The 25,993-nt window shown below is 37.6% G+C and overlaps 1 protein-coding gene across 1 annotated transcript in view; it reads right to left on the minus strand.

Moving 5' to 3' along the window:
* The window catches only part of KIF16B (kinesin family member 16B), a 245,989-nt gene that overhangs the window by 207,411 nt on the left and 12,585 nt on the right, over positions 1-25,993 (minus strand). The window contains exons 7-11 of the mRNA XM_011371247.2: positions 25,189-25,357; positions 24,889-25,020; positions 22,437-22,612; positions 16,224-16,289; positions 13,220-13,279 (exon numbers count right to left, since the gene is read on the minus strand). Coding sequence (XP_011369549.1) covers positions 13,220-13,279; positions 16,224-16,289; positions 22,437-22,612; positions 24,889-25,020; positions 25,189-25,357 — 603 coding nt within the window. The remainder of the gene's footprint in view (positions 1-13,219; positions 13,280-16,223; positions 16,290-22,436; positions 22,613-24,888; positions 25,021-25,188; positions 25,358-25,993) is intronic.

A 25,993-nucleotide genomic window follows, 5' to 3' on the forward strand; every position in this document is an offset into this window, starting at 1 on the left:
TGTTTTAAGGAATGATCTTTCATGCTCTAGGTCTGTGGGTCCCAACTCTTGTGAGTCCCAGGGTACTTGCTTAAAATTAAAGATTGTAGGGTACCATTACACTAATTCTCCTTCCATGGGTCTGAAGAACCCAGAAAATGATCTTTTTTAAAGGTCCTCAAATGATTCCAAGTGGAAACTACTTCTGTATAGAAAATAAACTTCTATGACATGCAGAATAACTGGTATTTAAATTGTTTTGGATGAGAAACTGGACTTAGCATCTTACAGAAGTGTCACAGCAAGTTCTGTTGCTTGATTTCAGTTCAATCTGCTGGAAATGCCAGTATAGTTTTTACTTTAGGCAAGGACAAGACAGGCTGAAATATAATACATTATTATATAGGGTATTGGATCTAGAGAAAAATGACCATCTTCGGTGATATCTGTGTTGTTAGATTCTTTCAAGGAGAAAAAAAATCACAGCTATTTGGAACTAAGTCCTCTCATCTCTGAGACATAGACAACTTGCTCAGGAAAGCTGTTTTTAGCAGGCAAAGCTGGCACTAAAGTGTTAGGTAAGATGTTAGAAATTTATAGCCATCTCCCCCCTTGCAAGTATCAGAATATGCTGATAATAAATATCCACATGTAACCTAGGTCCATAGTTCTTTTTTAGTAGATGCTACTTGCTAATCACACTATCTTACAAATGCATACTTCTTAAAACTATCACTTTTGCTGAGACTTGGAGCCTGGTGCCTGGAGTTAAGAAAAACTACTGTCATCCTTGAATAATGCAAAGGCAAAATCAACCAGAATGCTAAGGAAAAATACTTTAAAACCTGCTGTTGTGTTACAAATGGAGGGCAACGCCAACTCGCTCATAGTAACTGTTGCTAGGTAGTCTGGGCTGGGAAACACCAAGCTAAAGGGGTCAACTGGAAATTAAGCCAAGTTCGAAACTACATATAAAAAGCTGGAGAAGAGAACACAGCCACATTTAGAGAGCATTTTAAATCACATAATCAATTTAAAGGAGAAAAGAAAAATGCATTTACAATTCATTTACATACATGGAATTCACTGTGTGCCATCTTCCAAATCTAACACCAGAAAACAATTTCTCCTGTATGGAATGTTCACACCATAATACAGATATTCAGCTGGCCCTTTCACAGAACTTCTCGGTGGAATATAGGACTTCTGAGTCATAAAGGAAATATTCAAAAATATTTTCTCTTAAATATAAGAATGCTTCAATTAATTTGTAACTCATGTCTGCCTTGAATATATCTTATACTACAGTAAGTGACCAGGTTCTACATCTGCGGTGGAAAATGTGGATGGCATCACCAAGATTCACTTCCACACTCTCACTCCCCACCTCCACCCCCACCCAACCCCACAGTGCATACGTAGCAGCTGTAGCAAATAGGCCTCACCCCAGCTCAAAAGGTGGGTTCTGCTTCATCTCAACCAATTAAGATAATCCATTCCTTTATCAAAGCGATTGGTTTAGATCAGTGGTCCCCAACTCCCAGGTCGCAAATGGGTAAGGGTCCCTTGACATGTTAGGAACCTGACCACACAGCAGGAGGTGAGCAGCAGTCCAAGGAGCAAAGCTTCTTCTGTATTTGCAGCCACTCCCCAGTGCTAGCATCACTGCCTCAGCTCCACCTCAGATCATCAGGCGTTAGATTCTCATAGGAGTACGGGTCCTTGGTACCACAAAGGTTGGGGACCTTGGTACCACAAAGGTTGGGGACCGCTGGTTTAAATAGCCAGGGCCTAAACTAATCAGCATAGGGTCCCAGGGATTAGTTCAAAAGTGCACCAATCAGTGCGAATCCAAGAATTGTGCTGGGAATTCTGAAACACAGACTCTGAATTGAGATGGTGAAGGGAAGCTGAGTTTGCTACCCCAAAATACATCTTTTGGAATACTAATTTTAAGCTGGTTATTAAGGACCAGAAGACTCAGAGAAAACCTTTGACCCTATCTCCTTTACCTGCCTAAAGGAATTTAGATAGAGGACCTGCTCCAAGAAGGGGGATATCATCGCAGATAACTATAGTTTAATATAAACTGGTGTGTGATAAACTATCAAAGCCCATCTGTTGCAAGTCCTCTCTATGTCCCATTGTTAAGATGGCCCAGCAAACATTTACCAAACATTTGCTTTTCTGTCTCCATGTGAATTATCTTCCTGTCCTTTGAAGTCCCAAACCATAACCCAAACCTCCCCCTTCTCCTTAGCTCCAAATGGCATATAAACCTCAACTGCCCAGTGCTTCCTTGGGTCTCATATTTTATGGCACCCCCAAATATACACCCATAAAATAAACTTTGGACCTTTTCTCCTATTAATCTGTCTCATGTTAATTTGATTATTAGCCCAGTTAGAAGAACTTAGAAGGTAAAAGTTGTTTTTTGCTCTCACTTTGCCTTTCTGAGAGCAGAATGCCTGAAGATGAAGTCAATAAAATAAAAAGGTAAAATCAGGACCATCCTAGAGAACCAAAACCAGTGCCCTGATCAAACCATGCCTAAATCCCACCCGACCTCCACAACCATTACTCTTCTTTGAGCTAATACATCCCTTTACTACATAAACCAGTTTGGAATTGGATTTTCTGGTTTGTTTGTTTGTTTGTTTGTTTGTTTTATTAACAAACATAAAATGCTAGATGATAAAATGTCTTAGAAATAATGCCATGTTATAGTTGCATAAAACTTTACTTTTAAGAGTTTCCATATACATAATTTGTTTTTTTCTGCCCAACTGAGAAGACACATATAACTGGCAACCCAGTTTTACATGTAAAGAGGATGAATTCAGAGAAAACACCACAAATAAGAAAAATGACCACTTATATGATGTGGAAGCTAAAAAAAAAAAAAAGAAAGAAAGAAAGAAGACAAACAAAACACCACTGAGCTCATAGAATTAGAAAACAGACTGGTAGTGGCCAGAGGAGAGGGGTGAAATGGGTGAAGGTGGTCAACAGGTGCAAAATTCCAGTCATAAAATAAGTCACGTACAGCATGGTGACTAACGCTAATAATGCTGTACTGGATACTTAAAAGTTGCTAAGAGAGGAGATATTAAAAGTTCTCATCACAAGAAAAAAAATTTTGTAACTATGTATAGTGATGAATATTAACTAGACTTACTGTGGTTATCATTTCCCAATGTATACGAATATTGAATCACTAGGTTTTACACCTGATACTAATACAATGTTATTATATGTCAGTTATACCTCAATAAAACACTTTTTAAAATAACATTACTATAATGCTTATAACCTGACTGTGTACTAGACACAGTTCTAAACATTTTAACCATGCTTATTTCTTACCTAACATGACAGGTACTATTATTGTTGTCTGCATCTCACTGTGAGCTTCTGAGAAACAGAAAGACCAGTGTGACCAAGGTCAGACTGACGCACAGATATAAATCATAGGTTAGACAGGCCGAGAACCATCTCCTCACTCCCAAGCTCACTCCGCCACCACCTGCTCCTCTCCAAACTCACAACTCTTAGAACTCCTCCACGGTGATTGAAGTGTGTTTTCCTGAGTGACACAAACAAGAAACTGACTGTACCATGAAATGGTTGCTTTCTAAGCTTCCCGGCCAACTAACCCAAGTTCCTACAGTTCAGCACACCAGTGATTCAGGTGTACATAAAGTTTACTTCCATATAACCAGGCATCTTTTCCTCCCTGACTATGACAATAAATATGCAGTAAGAGCCCATCAGCACACATGCCTCACTGCAAAAGATCAGAAGAAAAATCCCATATGTATTTGAAATAATTTATTGCATGGTACCAACATTTAACAGGGTGCATCTGACTTATTTCTGAGCTTTTTACTCCAGAAACATTATTCAAAAGGAAGAACCAACATGTACTTGCAATATCTTTATTTATGGGCAGTTGCTTCAAGATGAAAACTACCATGAAAAATACAGTAGGCTTGGCATTATTAACAACATTAGAGCTGGTTCTATGAATCGTTTGCTTAGCCTCTGACCCTGCCAAGTTCTTCAGTCAACCCCCAATGCTGGAGAGCAGACAGTCATCTCACCTATTAATTATTAAGTCCCAGTATCGGAGAACAATGAACTTTATGACTCTGCCTTTTATCTTAAAAAAAAAAAAACAGCTGCAGGAGCAGAACTTTAGAAAAGGGAGAACACACAGTTTGATGCAAATTAACAGCCAGAGTCTAACTTTAATGAGACATTGACAAATTAACAACTGCATACTATATAAAGTACAGTAACATCTTCTTTTTTTCTTGTTTCAGATCAAGAAAGAGCCAATGAGGTAGTATGTGTGAATGAATTAAAAAAAAGGTTAAAGGCTTTGTCTTACACATTGGCGGCACTGACGGTGACTTCTGGTCAAAAAGATACGAATGCATCCACATTAGTCTGCAGATTAAAGCAAGGAGACAAATAGTTTCACATGATGTTCTCCCAAGTCATCCTTACGATGACTGCCCTCCCATTCCAAATCCTTTCTCCTTTCAGATCTCTCTTCTATAGAAAGACAGAAACACACACAGTTGGAAATCACTGTGGTGGCATTTTTTTTTTTTCCCCTCAAAAATGGAAAGAATCTTTGCTCTCCCTGGACCCATGCCTTTGTGTGGTTCCCTCACAACTAACCCCTGAGCTATATGACTAGCTTTGACCAATGTGACATTAGCAAGTGAGGGGCAAGTGAAAGCTTGAAAATTGCTTGTATATTGGAACTTACCCCTCTCGCTCTTCCTACAACCCTGAAACCACCATATAAAGGAGCCAGAGGATGAGAGACTTGGGGCCAAATCATCCCCAGCTGACGAGTCAATCCCTGGCCATGTGAGTAAGGCCATGCTGGACCATCTAACTCCAAGGCATGAGTGAGGGCAGCAGAAACCCAATGAGCCACCTTGGTCCCAAAATCATGGAAAATATGTTTGTTTAAGCTGCTGGGTTTTAGGGTAGATTGCTAGACAGCAAAATTTGTCCTGAAACCTCTCAGAAATGGGAGAACACAGTTAAGGTCAACAATTATTCATTGAATACTTCCTATTTATTAAGAACTATTATACAAGGCACTAGAATTTATGACAGATACAAAGATGAGTGAAAAGTGTTCTCTGCCTTCGAGGATTTTATAATCTAATATAAAGAATGATGAACACACAGATAGTCACAATGCTACATGAAGGATAATATATATTAAGAAGGAAATGGGAGAGATGAAAAAAAAAACTAGATTATGGGAGCTTTACAAAAGAATGCCCAATTGTGGGGAAAAGTCTTCTAGCACCAGGATATGATCTCCATGAGGGCAAGGATTTTTGCTTTGCCTACTGGGTATAGCCTAGAGCTATTTCTAACACACAAGATGCTCTCAATCTCTAAATGAACATGTGTTTGATGAATGAGAGGAGAGAGGGATGGAAGTAGGGAGGGATGGGTGAATAGGTGAATGGGTGAGTGAGTGTGTAGACATGTGGGGGTTTGTTTAGGGGGTGGATGGGTGCATAACAGATAAAACAAGGCAAGCTGGGAAAGCAATGACAGAATATTTTCAAACTCACATTAATGCAGGAATTTCTTTATCAACATAGGCAGTATTCCTAGGTTATCGGAATATCAGCATGCCAAAAAGGATGTTCATCATCTTTTATCCCTTCTTTGCTAAAAAGCTTCTAAAAGTTTGAAAATGAAGTTTTTAAAAGTTGTAAGAATGCAAATCACAAGGCAGTCGCTGAGATCCATGATCTACACATGGACTGCAGGTGCTGAGTTGGACTGCCTCTCTTTTTATAATGAAAACCAAAGAAGAAAGGGCAATGACTTCTAAAATTCCCACTGGAGCCAACCTCTGCTTGGATGAACACTTGAAAATCCAATGCATTATCTTCATGTAGCCAAATGAGCTCTAAAGACAACACTTTGTATTTTTAAGACAGCTATAACTAAATGATAAACAGCACTGTTATTGTCTGAGGTCAGAATTTTGAACCATCAAATGCCCAAACCATTGCTGATAAAGAAAGTGACTCATGGTTCAAAGAGACGTCTCCTCTCTAATCTAAAATCTGGGCAAAACTCATGCTCAAAAATAAAATTCTATCCTAGAGCCACTCACAGGTTCAATTTTTGTACCAAGAAGAGGACAAGATTAACTAATTCTAAAGGAGACACAAAAACTCTTGTCTCTCTAATGCTTTCTTTGTAGGTTATCTAGAAACCAGAGGATTCAGAGCGCCAGATAGCAAGAATCCAGAGGACCAAAAACCTAGTCTGTCACAAGCCTATTATGCAACAGCCTGTTAGTAATACTGCTTCCAATTCAATCACACTCCCCAATATGCATCTTCTACTCAAAATGTAGAACTGTAGACAGCAGGAAAAAAAATCTTTTATAGGTTGCCAGAATTTTCTAGAGACAAAAGTTCAGCTGACTGATTCTATTATATATAAAAAAAAAATGTTAGTTTAAAGTATGACTCTCCGTGAAACTTAAACCCAGAAAATATTAAGCCAGTAAAGGATACCAATTTCATTTTACTATAATACTTACTAGTCAAAACATTCTGAAAGAGTAAAAAAATTTCTTCCATCAATGTGTTATCCACTCCTTCCATGGGCTTATCGTAGCCTGCCTCTTCTATTCCCCAGAGATGGAATATTAAGACACCAGCACAGTTTATACTTAAGTTATTTGCATTAGGATCCCATCATCACATAGATTCAAATATGCTCCATTCTCCAAATTCAATTCAACAAACATTACTTACTGTTATGTAAGAAAAAATCCATAGAATTAATGTTTGAAGAAAACAACTTTAATTCAACTTGTACAAACAGCTCACTGATTTCAAGGACAAGCCTCTCCAGGTCCAGCCTCTACACATGAGCAGAGCAACCTGCTTCCTCCCTCCCACCCCCGTGCCAAGTCACAGTCAGATGTCCTGTGCAGAGCAATGAAAACACAAAACCAAGTAAGGCACTGGAGTAATCAAAAGACATATTTTCAGGAAGGAAGAGACCCTATATATTTAAAAAATGAGAAGAATAACCAATGCTAGAGGGATTCAAATATGGCTGCAAGCATCACTTTGCAGTTCGGCTCTGGACTGACACTGCATAGAGTCAGCTCTCCCTTCTGTCGCACCATCTGTCAGACACTTGAGAGCTTGATGCTGCAGTCCAAACTGTCTATGATTTATTTTGAAGCACAGAGCTTAAGAAGTTATTTGGAAGTCAGATAACATATCTTTGAGCATTTTTTTCATTGTTTATAAAACGCTAGAACAGAGAAACCAAAATGCGTACAGAGCAGACAAACCAAAAAGGTGCATAAAGGGTGGGGTGGGGAGAGCAAAAGAGGGATGGACAAAGAATTTGAGGATTCTTCGTCACTTGAAAAAATTCATCGGCAATAAAACACATGGAATTTACAAAAAGCCAGGCCGAGATGTACACGAGTGGGGTACTAAGTAGTCACTTTATAAACCATTTCAAACACTAAGGAGTCAGTGCCATACTGAAGCTATGCAAAAGAGGAACCAACAGTAAGGCCTCAGGAATGCACTGATCCGGGGCTGGGAGAAACTGGATTTATCACAGTAAGTTCCAAGTCCCAAGAGAGTAATAATGGCAGTTTAAGGCAAATTCAACCAGGATTTAAAACACACTGGGACAGCATTCTAAGAGACTAGAAAGACAAACCAAAAAAGGGAAGGAGATGTCAACAGATTCTGAGGAGCTAGCAGTAAACAAGAAACCAAGATGTGGACTATGTATCAGACCACAAAACAGAAATGACTTCAGTGTTTAAATCCCAGGAGCTTTAATACAGGGAACTGGTTACTTAGCTGAAGGATGAGCTGGGAAGCCATCAGGGTGAGGCCACCCACAAATGGATGACAGCAGGAAACTAGGGTCATCCGTAGGTAGAGGAAATAAAAGGACAAAGAGGTGTTTTCAGAGGCCAGGGCTATGTCACCTGGCAGAACACCGGATTGGGCCATGTGGATGCCGCACAAGGCCAGAGGGGGCAGGGTCTGGTTTCTCACCAATCTCCTACAGTGAGTCTCAAAAAGCCCAGAAAAGAGCAGGGACCAGCAATATAGGGCAGAGAGGGAGGAAGAAGAGAAGGGACAGAAGCCCAAGGCTGCTCCACCTTTCCTCAGCTTTTCTAACTCAGCACTCGAACTTTAAGGTGCAGACACATCACCTGGGAATCTTATTAAAACGCAGATTCTGACATAGGAAGTCTGCAGTGGGGCCCGAGATTCTGCATTTCTAACCAGCTCACAGAGGATGCTGATGCTTCTGGTCCAGGAGTCACACGTTGAACAGCAAAGATCTAACTGACCCAAATGAATGAGCAGAATGAATGAGTAGACCACAATCAAAAGAAATTCAGCCACATTCCTTCCAAGAGTAAAAATCACAGTGATATATAAGCCTTCCAAATAGGAATGAGAGAAGTAAGGTGGAAGGTTCAGGCGGGAACACTGCTAGGGCAACACTGCCGTCTACATGACACTCCGTTCTACTTTCCCTACTAGGTTATCAAATTTCTATGGTTCAAAGTTGATATGGGCTGAAATGCATCCCCTTAAAATTTATATGTTGAAGCCCTAATCCCAGGACCTCAGAATGGGACTGTCTGTGGAGATAGGGTCTTTAAAGAGATAATTAAAAGTTAAAATGAAGCCGTTAGAGTAAGCCCTAATCCAATCTGATTGGTGCCCTTCTAAGAAGAGGAGATTAGGACACACAAAAGGCAACCAGAGGTGCAGGCACACAGAGAAAAGGTCATGTGAGGAAAGAGAAGGTGGCCGTCCACAAGCCAAGGAGAGAGGCCTCAAGAGACACCAAACTTGCAGACACCTTGATTTTGATTTCTGCTATTTAAACCACCCAGTCTGTAATATATCACTATGACAGCCCTAGCAAATTAATACAAGGTTTTTGTTTTGGTTTCCTGATACTATTTTAATCCAGTAAACTTTCACTGCATGCCTTCTCGGTGAGAAACAGTATCCTAAGAGTTGGTACACAGAGTGATAGAGCCAGTCCTTGCCCAGATCCTCCTTCTGATTAGAGGGAGACCCCAAGACCACCAAACTCAGATGATAATGGATACTGTGGCAGAAATAAAATCGAATGCTATAAAAGCCAGAGAAAAACAATATCATTCTACCTGGGAGGTGGGAGAGAGGAATGATCAGAGTTTCGAAGTAGGTTCTGACAGGCATAGAAAGGGGAAGTATCTCGAATGATAGAGCAACACAGACAAAGGACTAGAGACACCAAAACACCCAACGCCCAGGTCTGTACAGGGACCAGCAAGACATATGGCAGGGCAGGGCATGGTGGGGGTGCTGGGGGTGCTGGGGCAGAGAAAACTGTGATAGGACATGTGAAACAGAGAAGAAAATCAGAAGAAAATCAGTGGGGGCCAGGCAAGAGAGTTTGGACTTGAATTTCTAGAAAATGAAGATTAATGAAAATGAAGAAGGTAGATTAAGAGGTAAGAGAATGGATACACAGAGTACATTGCAAACGATAATAAAACTCTCATTACTTAACTGCCTAAGAATTGCCTCTTTAAAATAAGCACAGTTTCCATTGTCATTAGGTACTTTCAAAATAACTCCAAGCACTTTATTATCTCTTAGCCTGTTAACTTGAATATAAGAAAAGGGTTGCCATCCACCCTGATTTCCAAGCTGGGAACTTGTGTATGTGACAGCTGTGGACAAGTGTCACTTCCTAGTGAATCAGATATGGAACCAAAGCCTAAGTTCCAAGTTCTAAAGACCAAAAAAACCCTAGGTTCCACCCTTATCACCACAGAGCTACCAGCTTAGCTGAGAACAGCCGGTGCCTTTAGACCCAGCAGCAGCCTTTCGCCCTCTCCACCCCAATTCAACATGATCTTGGATTTCACTCATGCAGAGCAAGGAAAGCCATAGATCAGATTTAAAAGAAGGGAATAAAGTTACTCTTTGACTTTTGAGCATCTAAGAGCTCATGATCTGGTCATTTCTTGGGAAATTAAGGGATTTTTTCAAGAGTGACTCTGACTTTAAGGGACCTTGGCCTTACACATGAATTTGAGACTCCTATCCCTGCATGAGACACATGAATTTGAGACTCCTATCCCATATATTCCTGAAGCAACAGCTCATGATATACGCTTATCAACTTAATCTTAAGTCTTGTAACTGAAATAGGAAATACATGCATACATCACAGACAGCTTAACAATGAGAAAGAACATGACTCTGATGACTGAGAAGATGGCTTATAATAGTTTTTTAATTGTCTCTTCAAAAAACATCTATGAGTTTTCTCTGAAACTACCTGTCAATAAAGTTGGGAAAGAAAAACCAAGGCAGGTCCTCACTGTGCCGAAAACACCCAACAGGTCCTTTTATCTCCCTTCAATCCCCCTGGATGTTTTCCTCTCGGTCTTTTCCCCAAAGGTCTCTCCTTGGATGTTTAGAATTTCAGTCTTAGAAAGGATGATGATTAACAAACGGGCAGAGTAAACAACCGGGTCCTGATAAAGAAGATAAATGTAGAAACATACTGCTTCATTGGGCCTGTCTCTACAAAATGGGCAAATTCAGTAGAAGAACAAGTTCCCAGAATGTAAAGATTCCTATTTTAACATAGAGATGTTTAGAGGAAACCGCTGATCTCAAAGTAGGATTATACAATCACACCCCTGCTATGGCCTTATTATGAGTGAAACGTACCCTCTTGAGTTTCAGTTCAGTCGAGTGACTTGCTTTGGTCAGTGGGACGCTAGCAGACATGAGATAAGTAGAAGCTTGAAATGTGCTTGCATGACAAGGCCGCCTGCTTGTACCTTGGCCAAGACTAGGAAAAGAGCACACCCTGACAACCAGCTGGTCAGAGGACGAGAGACATGTGGAGCAAACCTGGAACCCACCCACAGCCTGGATCCAAGCCCAGCCAAACCTACTTGACCAGCCAACCCCCAACCAATCTGCACAAGCACGAGATAAAATAAATATTTTTTTAAGCCAGTGGGTTGGAGTGGGTTCTATGCAACATTACCGGGACAATAGCTGGCTAAAGGAACAGTCAGATGGCAGAAATATAGCAGAGGATTACACAAACCACATAGATACGAACTCATCAAGTAACATCCTCTTTCCTCATCAGTTTCCAATTAATGTTTTCAAAAACATTTGGGTAGCCCTCTTCTTCACCTCAGCACTCAGGCATTGTCTTCCAGTAAGAGATGAAGACAGCCCTTATCAAATGTAAGCAGGAAAGAACTACAGATTTAAAGCACAAACACCAGCAGAGAAATCTAAAATGGGCTTGCATGGTCAAAAGAAGGGAATAATTTGAAATGTCATTAGCCTTTCTCATAACCTTTAACACCTAGCACATATCACATTTCTATTCTTCTCATCTGAAAAGTTATAAAAAATAAAAATAATACAATTTATGAAAAACAACTGGAATTAGAAAAAGATTTCAGCATCAGGGCCCAAAATCTCCTTATGAAAAAAAGCAAAAGTTCAGGGGTTCACCACGGTGGTGCTTCGTGTAGATACCTTTGCAGGGAATATTACAAAAGCACCACTACAGTGACAAGGAGAGCGGGCAGCAGAAGAGATCAGGCTGAAATCCTTCAATTCACTGCTGCATTGCCTCCTCTGCTAACAGGCACTGTGTACACTAACGACTTTTCAAATAGCTACTTGATTTCTCTTTTCCTTAAATGGAGCAGATTTAAGCCCTCCCTCTTTGGCAGATTTACTGAGGAAAGTGTACATTGTGCGTGAAAGGCCAAACAACTTGGCTTCATAAGCCTAGGGCTGCAGCACTGCTTCTCAGAGTTAGTGCAACTGAAATGAAAAGGGAAATATTCACAGCTTTGGTGGTACTTATTCCACACCTGACTATTCTGAAATGTGAGTCAGGTCCTTCTTCAGTTTCCTATGCAAAAATCTCTCAGCAAAGGAAACTGTGAAGAAATACCTCAAAGTAATACATTATTATCATCATAATCAGGAGGAGAAAAAAGAAAGCCTGAAGGCAGAAGTTCTCCCTTACTATATTTTTAGTAACTGGAAAAAATGTGTCTAAGACCATCAGAACCTACCACCATTGAGAATGCAACACAAACTCTGATTTATGAGAAAGTCTTTTTAACCCCCAGAGTGGACTGAGCTGCAAAACTGGTACAAGAAAAACTTCACATAATGCTGACCCCACTTTCCAAGACAGTTATTAGATGTAGAATTAAACGGCTTAGCCAAGCCTACAGTTTTCCCCCACAAAATGGTAATTGGGTGCCCTATTTTCATGGAAAGGGGATCCAAGTTAAGGTTCTGCCAAGACATGTAGCTAAACCTCATCTATGCAGCCTTGTCAGTATTAGAGGGGCATTTTAATCCTTTGAGAAAGTTCTACCTCAACAGACCTCAAAAACAAACCTAGAATTCAATAGCCTGTGGATCACAGTCTCTCATGCATAAAGTCAGACAGACTCCATCAAAGCAAAAAATTTAATTCTGAACCTCAACAGACATCACACACAGGTTTTCTACCAACTCAGCAAAAAAAGGGAACTTAAAGAAACATGTAATCTGAAGCACAGGGTATGACAAATGGAAGCCATTACTGATGTCCTTTCACAAAGAGTCCTGACAAATGCAGACCATCTCTGTCTAGCCCTTGAGACATACAGAAAAAAAGTCCAATAAAAAATTACTAGTTTAGCAATTTCTGAAATCTAGCCATGTTATGCACACATACACCACAATTCTACCATAGGAAGTGTTTTGTTTTTTTTTTAATTTAACATCACTGCTTTTATACTGGGTTTAACAAAAGAAGAAAAGTAAAGTAGATGCCCTTGAATATTAAATGGAGTTTAATACGTGCTGACAAAAATGGAAAAACTCCAACAAGTGAAACCAAACACCTTAGGTATCAACATCATCTCTACATGTTAAAACACACAGCTTTAACATACGATAGCTCCCTTTTCCATTTCTTCAAAATCAAACCAGAACCCCAACCCCGCAAAAGTCAGTCATTGGTTCCACTGATCTTACCTTAAGCAAAGCACACAGCCATATTTAAGGGAGAAAGAAAAAGTTTTACCTATTTAAGCCAGCATACTAAAATTAAGACACCTTCTTAAAGTTCTTACTTTCAAAATATTTTGGGTTTCATTCCACTTATTTGTCCATTCCTTGGTCAATTCTTGAACCTAAAAGGAAAAATATACATAAGTGGTTGCTCCATTAAAAAAAAAAATTATTCTAATTTTTCTTCTAGAAAGTTTCCATACTCTCATAGCTTTATGGAAGGATATACTATATACATATTTTTAATTAGATAGTAATTTCTATTCTCAAAAGAATCATCACCTAATATAAATCAAACAAGCTGATCTCATCCTACAACCTATATTATGGCAAAAGAAAGAACATTAAAAAAAATTGTCAAGTTTCCTAGAGTTTTACAACAGTCTTTTTCATGGTGTACTTAAATAAAAGCTCCTTCCTTGGAACAGTAAGAAAAATTACAAGTTCAAGGATGACAATCTCTTGCTAAATGGGTTAATTTTTCCTGATTATACTTTAGGTCCTAAGAAATTGTGATTAACTTTTCTTTCTCATTAGATGTGGAGATTAAATCATCTGGGTGCTGTAGTTTTAGGAGATTACCTGCTTTTAGAGCTATTAATAAGGTTTGTAAATTTCATTCTAGCTTTAAAAAAAGGAGTGTGCTTTTAAATTTACTCTTAGTAAAAGCAAAATCTTTTGATAAAAATCAGCTTCTCTCCAGTCTGCTGTAACTTAGGGAAGATAATGTCCCCAACTGTTGAACACAGCACAGTTGTAAGTTGCTTTTCAAAGTTATTGATAATATTCTACTAGTTCCATAAAACTTTTTAAATGATCCTAGTGAGTAATTCATTAAGAAGCAAAAAGTGACATTTGATTAAGAGGTAGAAAAAAAAATCTGTCCTATGAAAAAGAGTATACCTAAGGCTAAAAGGGTGACTTCCGAGAGGCAGAGGAGGGGGACCCCATGCTTTCAAAGCCTTTTCCTATCTTTACTTTAGCACTCCTGCCACCTCCCCACTCCCAACGGCAGACATCATCCCATTTACACCTACTGGTCTTCCCTCTCATAAGTTATCTTATTTAACCTGAACAAAATGAATGCATGGAATACATGTGCTTGGACTATCGCACTAAGAGGAAGCTCCCTTCTACACACTTAATATTAAGTAAAGTAACTGGAAAGGGCAATCGTGTCTGCAACCATCACAAAAGAAAGTATTTGCTACTGATAAGAAATGGAAGAACTGGACTGATGGTTTATCCAAGAGGAAAACCAAAACCTATCTCACCCACCTATATTGAATTGGTCTTTCATTTTACTTCTCAATTTACTTACAATAGGGCTGTAAGACTTAGAACTTCAAATAATGTCTCTTTTTTACTAGTAATGTCAAAATCTATCATACTCTTGGTAAAAAACAAAACAGTACTGAGCCTCTCCAACTTTATTTCTTGTCTGTTTTTTATGGTTTGATAAGATTGTCCTGATCTCTCTGGAACCAGTCATACACTCCAATCCCTCATCATTCAAGTGGTGCCAACCCCGCAAACTCTAAAGACAGCAATAAAAGTCACATGGCTCTCAGGGCTCTCATTTTGGAAAAGCTTTCAGAGAAGGAATATTCTTATACCGTACCTTCTCCCCCTACAGAAGAGAAAAGACAGGTGTTTTGAATTTACTAATTTACTAATTTATAGTCATCGGTTAACAGTTTCTCAATGGCAATTTATCTGAGAAGCACAAAGCGTTCAAAAATAAATGCTTCTGCATTTCACCAACAGATATGTTTTCCCTAAAGAAACAGAAGCCAATCAATCCTTTTCCACTTCATTCAAATAATTCTACCTTTAAACAAATTGTAAGTATGCTTTGGGTTTATTTTACTATTGAATTTAAAGCAAATAATCTTCATTTACAAAATTAAGAAAAAATGCAAACATGTTGACACCACCTCTAACAATATGACCAGGCAATAAGATTTATAGCCAAGCAGATGGCAACCAATTTTAAAAGGTCAGCCAAAAAACAGATGAAAATTTAGAAAATGTTCTGAACAAGATAGGCAGTCACAGCATGTATAATGCATTCAAATTAAAATGTTTATTGGTTTCTATTAACTTGCCAGGTATTCCTGAAAACTACTATTAAGAAATAATTTAAGACTATCTCCAGACATTTCAAAGCACTCAAAATTAGAATTTGAGGTACTAAATACAAAATTTCATGAGAAAAATAAGGATTAAGAAACTAATGATTTTACTAATGCTATTACCAGCCAATTAATTAGCATAATTATCCAGGGAAGTGTCAACAAGTTCCTAACTACACCCCAATCTATATCTTCAATATTGTATATTCTTGAAAGGGCTTCACCAACTGAATCCAATTCTTTCTCAGCCTGTTTTAACCATTCAGCACAGTGAACAAAATCTACTCCAAAAATGTTCTTAACAACTATTTCTCTTTTCATAGAGGGTTACTTTTTTTTCAAAACAAAAATAGGATAGAACCAAATCAGTCATGAAACTGGTTTTCAAAAAGCCCCAGCACACAAATGCTGGCTTCAGCCCACAATATCCCTAGAGCCACTCTCTCTCCCTGCCTCAAATCCCACCTGGCTTACAAGAGAAACTAAGCATCTACCTGGAGCATTTCAAGATTCCCCAAATGCTCCACCTCCCACTGGAAATGAAGTAAAAGTTATGACAGAAAACTAAAGGGTGGTCATGGTTTAAGTATGGTTAAGCTATAAAGATCACTGCTGTTTCTTGAATGTTGAACATGGCCTCCCTCGGTCTATCTACTCTAAAGGCCCGAGCGGCCTGTTTCATCTACATGTGAATTTCACTTGCACCTAACGATTATGTGCCAGAGAAACACCATTTATTAAGACAGAGAATGTGATAAAATACATAGAGAATCAAATATTGTGCTTCTGTAAAAAATATCACAGCATGGGGGCAGGAGAATGTTAAATATAATAAAAAAATAAAATGTTTCAAACAGCAAGAAATAAAAAGCATGCATTTAATAATGAACGTTATGATTTTAAAATAACATGAAATCAAGGTATCACTTACTCTTGCTTCATTCTGCTGAAGTTTTTCCTCCATACTTAAAGCTGTGGGGGAGTCTAACAGGGCAATCTAAGATTTAAATCATAAGAAAGCAGCAATTAACAAACAGCAATAACCTAGAGGAAGGATTTCTCCATGATACAGTAAACTGCCAAATAAACTATTAAATACAGGTAAAAAAAGTATTGCCCCACACCCCCCAAAAAGTGTCTATCACACCACTAAGTCTTTACTCCATGGGCTACATATATCATAATATTCAAAACCATGGCAGCCTAGTAAACCTACATTTATTTGTAATACAAATCACAAAGCAAGAAAAAGACAAACATGTAACATAACTGACATTTTAACAAAATCAAGCATGATCTAAATCCCTAGATCCTAAAGGAGTCATCCATCTTGAATATGCACAAGTACAAAATAAAAATGTAAGAAGCCTAAGCCTTGCTCGACCACAGGCTTCTGAAATGTATCCATGTTGATATGTACATGCAAAGAAAACTCATTTATTTTCATTGATGGGTGACATTCCATGCATGGTATGTCTATACCATACATAATCTGTTTATCCATTTTCTTATCCATGATACAAAGGTATAAAGAATGACATGAGAATGAAAAACACCAAAACCAGGTTAGAACTGGGCGGGAATAGGCAGATCAAGACAGGAAAGGCAAATGGAGCCAGGCAGGGTACACAAGGGCTTTGTCTGTACTCATAACTCATAATCTGAGAAGCAGAAACACAGTGCTCCCTCAGACAGCATGAGAAAGAAAAAAGAAAGGGGCTTTTGCTCTCTTCCCATCCCACAGGCAACCACTCTTAAACTCAATTTGCTGTGTAAACTTGCAATTATTCTGGTCGCATGCAAGCATGTTTTTCTTGCTTTTTTAAACATGAACAACATGAACACTATTCTGAATATTGCTTTTTTCATGTAACAATATATTTGGGGGGAAATTTAATACAAATAAAACCTCTTGATTTTTTTGAACAATTCCGATTCCATCACAGAGCAGAATTGTATGGACATTCTGTAATTTATGTCAGTGCTTCCCTATTAAAGAAAATATTTTTTTCTAATCTGCTTTATCAGCGATGCTATAATAACTATTCCTATATTAGCTGCCTACAGTATACATGGCTGTATCAATAGAATAAATTCCTAGAAAGGAATTTCTGAGTCATCTATATGTATGATTTTTTTTTAAATTGTCAAGTTGTCTTCCCCAGAGGCTGGGCATTTTTTTCATTACTACTTACTTTTCAATTTCTATTTGAACAGATATAATACCCATGAGGTGGTCTTATTAGGCTCAGTTAAACATTCAGACTAACGAGACTACAATGGGCCATGCTTGGCATCATCTACTCAGCATAAAGCAGAACTGCCATCAGGGAAGGGCAAAGTCATTGCATGATCTCTGCAGTAGTCCACAGCTGTCCAGAAGCTATTATCTTTGGCCCTCTTGAGAGGTGGAGATTCACACAGACATACACGGGGCCCACCTTGGCTTAGAAGTCCACACTTGTGGGAGCCAACATTTCCTGTAACAATGCCATGGGCACATCCTCCAGGGTCCTCATGAGGAACACATCTATTATAAGGGTCACCACACTCAGGGAAACCCAAAGCTATGGCTCCTCAACAGGCATTCAGTTTATATATAGTTCTTCCTAATCCAAAACACAACTCACCAATTAGGAGGCATTTTCATCATTAGAGATGTTGCCTGCTTATACAGCTGGCATCCTGTTTTTATCCAATTTACAGAGAATGAAACCAGCAAGTTAATCCAAGATCAAATTCATCCTTAGTGAAGTAAAAGGAGCTTTACTAACACATTACTTCAATGGTCACTGCACCAAGCACTTCGCCTGGCACAGACAGGACTCAATAAATATTTTTCATTGAAGAAAAGCAAGTGGCAGACATTACAAGGACTGCATCATTATATACGGTTGATAATTTCAAAATAATTAGTAACCCCTTTATAACATGGTTAATTTTACGGACTCCACTGCTGGTATTTTTCATCTACGATCAAAGCTGAAACATTCTTACCACATCATCAACTAGGGAGACAACAACTGACTGAATATAGGCATGCAGGCTACCATGACCATCATGACTTCTGAAAAATTACTGTAAAACACACATAAAGAAAGACTTTCCTAAGTCCTTTTAAAATGTTCGGTAAAACTTACAACAGTTCTAATTAAGTTATTCTTTGCAAGGTGTCTGTTTAGAAGAAAAATGTTCAGGATTAAATAATATTCAGATTAAGTTCATGTATTGAACCGCAGCAATATCAACTCCACTAACAACATACACAAGCACCTCCTGCCTCTCGCCCTTGCCAATATACTGTGCAATCAAGCATTCTGATTTTTGCCCATCTGATAAGTGAAAAGAACATCTCATTTTTTAAGAACTTTGAGGGATAATTTACATACAGTAAAATATACATTCTGATAACTATGAATCCATATGCATATATATACTCATTTCACTACTAATATTTGCATTTACTATACTTCAAATGACATTGAGCATATTTTCACATGTTTAGAAGCCATTTGAAACTCTCCTATGAACTGTGCTCATATTATTTGTTCACTTTTCTGTCGGATCATGATCTTTTTTTATTTTTTAATAGCTCTTCCCATAAGGAAAGTAGTCTTTTGTTGCATGAGTGGGCAATCTTTTTCTTGGTTTGTATTGATTCAAGAAAATTTCCATTATATCATGGAAATATGCTGTGTCCTCACTTATTTGTGTTTATGAGAGCTCTTATGAAATGAAAAAGAAGAGTTCAAGTTCCCTGTGACAAATATGTGTATGGCTCTGTCTCCTGCTATTTCCTAAAGATTTGTTGTTCTTTTTTTCCTTTATGAAAGCTCATGTCATGTTTGATTATAATTACGAATTGCACTCTTTGTAAAGAAAAAGTGCTTTTTTTAGGCTCAAATAATGCTGTATTTGCACTGCTTTCTTTCCCTTTGAATTAGCTCACAGACCTTCGCCCATCCTTACAAACATCATATAACTGAGCTTTCCTGTGTGACCCTCTCTGAGAGGTGTCTATCTTAAAAGTTTACACATAATGATATTTCTATTATCTACCTATTATTTAGTTTATCTGTGACTCTAGCTATAAAAATGAGGAATTCATCCTACATTCATCTCTCTAATTGTTTTCTTTGCTTCCTGACTTTTAATGCTTATTTCATGTCTATATCGTTTAATTTTCTTGTTAGCTCCAGACACATTCAAGAGAGAAGAGTTAAGAGACATTTTCTCTCTGCCAAGTTCAAGGCAGAAGTCTGAAAATATGTTTTAAATATAATAAAAGAGAACATTTCAAAAGAGAAATATCCAAATGCTCGACTTCATTATTATCTGAGAAGTGCAAATTAAAATCATTCTGTGATACCACTATGTAGCCACCAGAACAGTTACAATGAAAAATGAACATCACCAAGTGCTGGCAAGGACCTGCAGTAACTACAACTGGCACTTTCATATGCTGATGGTGTATAAATTGGTATAACCATTTTTAAAAATTCTTTGGCAGTATTTACTAAAACTGAACATATGTACACCTTCTGATCCACCAACTCCACTCTTAGGTATAAACCTAACAGAAATATATTTTTACACTCACTAACAAACATTTAAAAGAAAGTCCATAGGAGCACTAATAGCACTAAAAAGAAAACTCCCAAAGTGCTCATCAAAAATAAAATGAATCAATGAGCTGGGACATATTTGTACGATGGAATACAACACAGAAATGAAAATAAATGAATCTACAACTACATGCACCAACGTGAATGAATTTCAAAAAATACATTGTTGAATGAAGGAAGTGAGATCTAAAAACTAAATATGTTGCATGATTCTATTTGTACAAAGAACAAAAATAAGCAAAACTAAAAACTAATCTATGCCTTTAGAAGTCAGGATAGTAGTTACCCTTTAGGGGAAGGGCTGGTAATACCTGGAAAGGAACATTAAGGGGGATTTCTAGGGGGCTGGTAATGTTCTGTTTCTTGATGTGAGTGCAGCTTAGATGGATGAATTCAGCTTGTGAAAATTCACTGATCGATGTACTTATAATAGGTAATTTTGGAGACATATATAATATTTCAATAAAGAGTTCACATACATGTATAAACTACCCCATATATATCTATATATCTATATCTATTTAGTAGAAGCTTTTAAAATTGACACACATGAGATTTTGCATTAGCAAATACGTAAAGTTATTAAAAGTAGGAGTTGATTCTTATTTAAAGCTGTACGAAAATAACTCTAGAAATAAAACTTTTGAGTAGCATTCTCAATGAACCATGGCAGCATTTAGAATAAAATATTGTGGGAATACGGCAATGTCTTCAGAAAAATTTAAACAGATTTTTAATGGGCACTTAAGAACACCTGCTTATTTTACTGAGCATCACAAATTTAATTAATCGAGAATAAGCTGTATTGTCTCGCAACAATTTATAGCTTCACAGTATGATAAATTATTTTAAATTGGACTCCTGTTTTTATTGTAATATTGTAATATATTAAGTTTATCAAAGAATTTTATCTTCAGTGTATTCTAAAATAGACTTAACTATCTTTTCCATCCTCAGCCCCAAAACTACAGCAAGAAAAATACTCCTTTAATCACAGCAGTAGTCTTTTGTCATGAAAGAAACAAGATAAAAGACCACAAAGTATAAGGCGAGTGGCATACACAATACCTCTGAAGACATTCTTTAGACAGAATTTGTAAAAGTTTCAGTAAATCAGAGTTTTTCTGACCACATAAGGCTCCTTTCAAGAATTTCCTCAGTTTAGTTAAAAAAGGCTGATCTTTCTTTCTCTTCATTCTCATTACTTAGTAAAATGTTAAATACAAAAAGCTGCACAAAAATTTTTCAAATGCTTTCATTCACATACAGTAGTTTGGGTGATTCTGTACAATCATCCTTAAATGCTTACTTCAGAGAATGTTTTGAAAGCAGTGAAAAAAAAAATTCCATTAACAAGGTGTATAAATAAAAATGACTGTTGTGGTTCACGTCATAAGTTATATGAGCCTGATAATATCACATACAGCTGGACTATTCATTCTGACAACTCCCTTTCTCACAAAGGAAAGTTCCACATCAAAAAGTAAAATGGAAATGGATATATTATCAAATGCAATGAGCAATTCCTACGCAACTAATGTCCGCCACCTTAGGGGAAAGAACTGTCAGGTGTATTTCAGGACACAGGAAACTCAGTGAGGTTTTCATTCTGTCAATATTTTCACAGGTCAAACCTTTTATGGATGTAAATGGTTTTAAGGGCCATATACTCCTAGATAGAAAGCTGCTCCAGAGCAAACACTTTGCATTTAAAGAAAACTATTTTTTAATGATGCATTTAAGACATCTATTCATAGATTAAGAAAATAGGAAGAAATATATCTTTATTTCTAACGCCAATCTAACTTGAACATTTTAAATAGCTATCCTTGATCTTTTTTTAAGAGTGGCCTTTCATCACAACAATGTCTAAACCTGTAAGAACCTAACTCACACTATTTGTTAAGAGTGTAACTCTGTATGTACACTGTGCAGATTATAAATGTACTGTGAAAAACACAAAAGGCAAGGCTGCTTCACTAGAATCCCAAAAGATCCTGAGTTGAGGCTGTTTCAACCATCAACAAGGCCCCAGGGACATCATCTCAGCCAGGCCACAGGTATGTCACACATATCACTGGATCACCGTAACCACCTCTGTAATGGGTAATACAAAATAAAGACTGAGAAACATGTTCAAACTAGCTTTTCATTCTGTTAAAAATTATTTCAAGTCAAAATACATGAATTTAAAGTATTACTCCAAGTACCTCAATTTCCTTCCACTAATGGAGATTATGCTGCTAATCCTACTGCATGCTTAATTTCCATCCATAATTGATAACTATTAGATAGTTAATCATTTCAGGTTTAGTGGATAAAATCTTACACAGAGCACATAATGAACGTAAAGGCCAATGGGGGCGATGATGTAAAGGAGATACTGGCTAACTCATTCAGGCTTTACTTAGCACTTATTTACTCAAATCAATGCATTGAATGAGATAATTGTCTCATTAAGATCTAGAAATATGCTGTTACTCAAAGAAAATTATCCATAAATCTCAGAAAAACCCAACCTGATTCCCTTGAGCAAGCAGCGTTTTCAGTCTGACTATTTCAGCTCGCAGCTCACGAATGAGTTTGACGTTGGCGTCCTCATTAATGGTAGGCTTGTTGATGATATTTTTGGCTCTATTTGCATAGCGAAGAGTACTTAGGGTTTCTCCATAATTGACATCAGCAGGTGAAATGGCTGTGAAGAATGAATTCAAAAAATAATCTATCCGGCACTCTGTGTTTCATTTAACGCAAAGCTGGTTTGTAATTTAAAAGTCAGATTAACCCCGGGTCAACGGATAGACTAAATATTCATTGCCACAGTAATGAATATTAAAAATTATCTAAGATTTATAGTAAAGGTGCTCACTATACTAAATGCCATTTTGCTCTCATTAAGTATAAAATCAGACATCTAACCAACTCTAGAATGAGATATGAGATACTCCACTGTAGCTTAGGGAGTCTTCTCTGTTAAAAATATAGGAAGAAGAGAATTTCAGGACTCCCGTAGTCCTACCCTTACCCATAATGGATACGTTCTAAGACCCTCAGTGGATGCCTAAAACCATAGATTGTACCAAACCCTAATCAACTTGTTCAGCTCTGCTGGAAATGTGGCAGCAGCTTCTTCACCAGCAGATGAAGCCTCTCCAGAAATTTTTCTATTTTTCAGTCTAAACCTATTACTGAATCTGTGTCACTCGTTTCGGGGGACATCTTGCTGAAGTCTGTATATAGGCTCAATGCTTTCTGGCTCAACATGTTGCTGTCAACTGGAACATGTTTTCTGTTCATGCCTTCCACCCATGACGGTAGTGCCTTTTCCATATTAACTAAGCACTTATCACGCACTATAGCTGTAACTTTTGCAGTTTGAGGTGTGACAGTAAAACTAGCACGAATTTCTTTTCCTTTTTTCACAATTACACAAATCGAAGATTTGTTCTTACCATAGATCTTAGCAACCTCAGCATACAACTTTTTTCCTTCCTTATTAAAAGAAGCACTTTACAGCTTCTCCTTGGCATATACATATTGCCAGTATCACTGCTCTTGTGCTTTGGGGCCATTATTAAATAAAATAAAGGTTACGTGAACACATGCACTGTGATACCAGGACAGTGGATCTGGTAACTAAGACGGCTACTAGGTGACTAATGGGTGGGGAGCATATAAAGCATGGATGTGCTGGACAAAGGGATTCACATCTTAGGAGGAATTGAGTGGGATGATGCAAGATTTCATCATGCTACTCAGAGCAGCACACAATTTAAAACTTATGATTTGTTTATTTCTGAAGTTTTCCATTTAATATTTTCAGACTGAAATCAATCGTGGGTAACTGAAAACACAGAAAGCAAAATCGTGGATTCTGGGGGACTACTGTATTTGTACTTCTCAATATTAAGTAGAAATTAAAATATTTTTTAAAGTTCTGGCAAAGTCTACCACCTATTAAAATCCGGAACATGATAATTTTTGAAAAGAGTTAGTAGATGAGTTAATTCTTTTCCTCTTAAGGCTTTGGTTAATCAGACCCCACCACCACTACCACAAACTTTAGGGCCTAGGTCAGGGATTCCCAACCCCTGAGCTGTGGACCAGTACCGGTCCGTGGCCTGTTAGGAACCGGGCTGCATAGCAGGAGATGAGCAGTGGTCCAGTGAGCGGAGCTTCATCTGTATTTGCAGCCGCTCCCCAGCGCTAGCATCACCTCCTCAACTCCACTTCAGATCATCAGGCATTAGATTCTCATAGGAGCACCAGTCCTTGATGCCAAAAAGGTTGGCTTAGGTAGCTATACAATTGCATCTGGGGTGCATACCCCAGGGCAGCTTCCCTACTTAGTTAATACATGGCATGGAGAGTGGAGGAGACATGGAGATGGGAAGGGAAAAGAAGAGAGAAAGAGGGAAGAACAGTGACATTAGAAGGAAAACAGTTTTTGAGTTCTCCTTAACAATTACCCTCCCTTTGTACATTTTTTTTCTGTTCTGCTTCTTTTAGTTACTTAGCGAAAATATATAAGTATATTACGGTTATTATAACTTGGTATATTTATTGGTTTCTTTCTCTCTCAATTCTTAACTTAAAATTCCACATTTACCGCTTTAAAATATAAAACAAAGTTGGGTTATTTTTACTTTATGTCCCTATAATGATTTTCTCCTATGAATTAGTGGAGTCAAAAGTTTCTATCCTGTACTTTTAGCAGACAAAAGCTGAGAGTCATTCTGCAGGTACCTCAGCTTGCATAACCAAGAAATGGAACATTTATGGAACTAAGAGGAAGAAAAATAGTAATATGATACTACAGAGTGAATCATAGAAAGTAGTTTTCTTCAAGACAGAAAAAGTTTTTTTACCTAAAAAAGGTGCTATTTCCTAATAAGACTCTTTAAAATTAAATATTTACAGTTAATTCACATAAAACACTATATATTGAAAAAAAGAACTTAAAATTCTTACTGGCAATCATGATAGTTTTAGAGTTTCCTCCAAGGCTATCTTTTAATAACCAAGTCAAAACGGAATCCCTGTAAGGCACAAAAACTTGTTTCTTCTTTACAAGAGGGTTTGCTGCATCCTGAGATAAATCAGCTGCAGGGAGGAAGAAAAAAACAAACACACACACAAAAAAAAGATAATTATTAAAAATTTTTTCCCCTCTAATTTGGCTTCAGGTTTTCTGAACATTAAACATAATTGCTTGGTGCTAATATAGTACCATGAAGAATAAGGGGAGGGAGGAGACAAGTATAAACCTACCTAAGGCAGAAATGACATTTCCCAGAGTGACGAGGGACTTGTTAATATTCCCCCCTTCTTTCAGTCTAACCCCGGTGGCACCAGTGGCATCAGCACGCTCACTTCCAGCAAGATCGACTAAGTGGATCTTACTCACGGTTTCACATGGCATTTCAGAATCAAATTTTGCCTGGAGCAAAACATAAAAGCAAAATTGAAGAAGTATAAACAGCCCTGATGTTGTTTATGATATAAATTCTAATTATTTTCCTCTCCTCACTGTGATCTCAGGGTAGCATGGGGGTTTTTTTGTTTGTTTGTTTGTTTTTTTGAATTGTGTTGTTTCGTTGGCCTTCTTACTGATTATAAAAACTTCCAAAATTAAATTGAATACAAAGAATTATACCATATGTGATTCTTAAATTTTCTGAAGAATGATTCCATTACTCAAATCGTTCAGTCTTTCTCAACAAAGGCTTATGGAGTCTGACTGGGACGAAATAAGAACTTGGGCATGGAGGGGCACAAAACAAAGAAAAATTTAAATAAACAAATAGTTTTGTTCTCATCTAGAATCCTCGGCACTCCAAGCACAATGGCTCTCCAAAATATGATAAATATAGATAATTATGTAAAATATCATTGACTGTTCAATGTTAACACATCTGTTTCACAAATTATAAAAGGTTAAAAAATCTTAAATACCATATTCCCTGATTCTGAATTCCACCAACATTTTACTTTCCAAAGACTGTTAACTTATATTTTATAGTCTGAACCAAAATGCCAAAGATAAATTACCATATTTTGATAGAAATATAAGCCT

This window comes from Pteropus vampyrus, unplaced genomic scaffold (genome assembly GCF_000151845.1).
Source record: "Pteropus vampyrus isolate Shadow unplaced genomic scaffold, Pvam_2.0 Scaffold7, whole genome shotgun sequence".
In the NCBI taxonomy this organism is placed as follows: domain Eukaryota; kingdom Metazoa; phylum Chordata; class Mammalia; order Chiroptera; family Pteropodidae; genus Pteropus; species Pteropus vampyrus.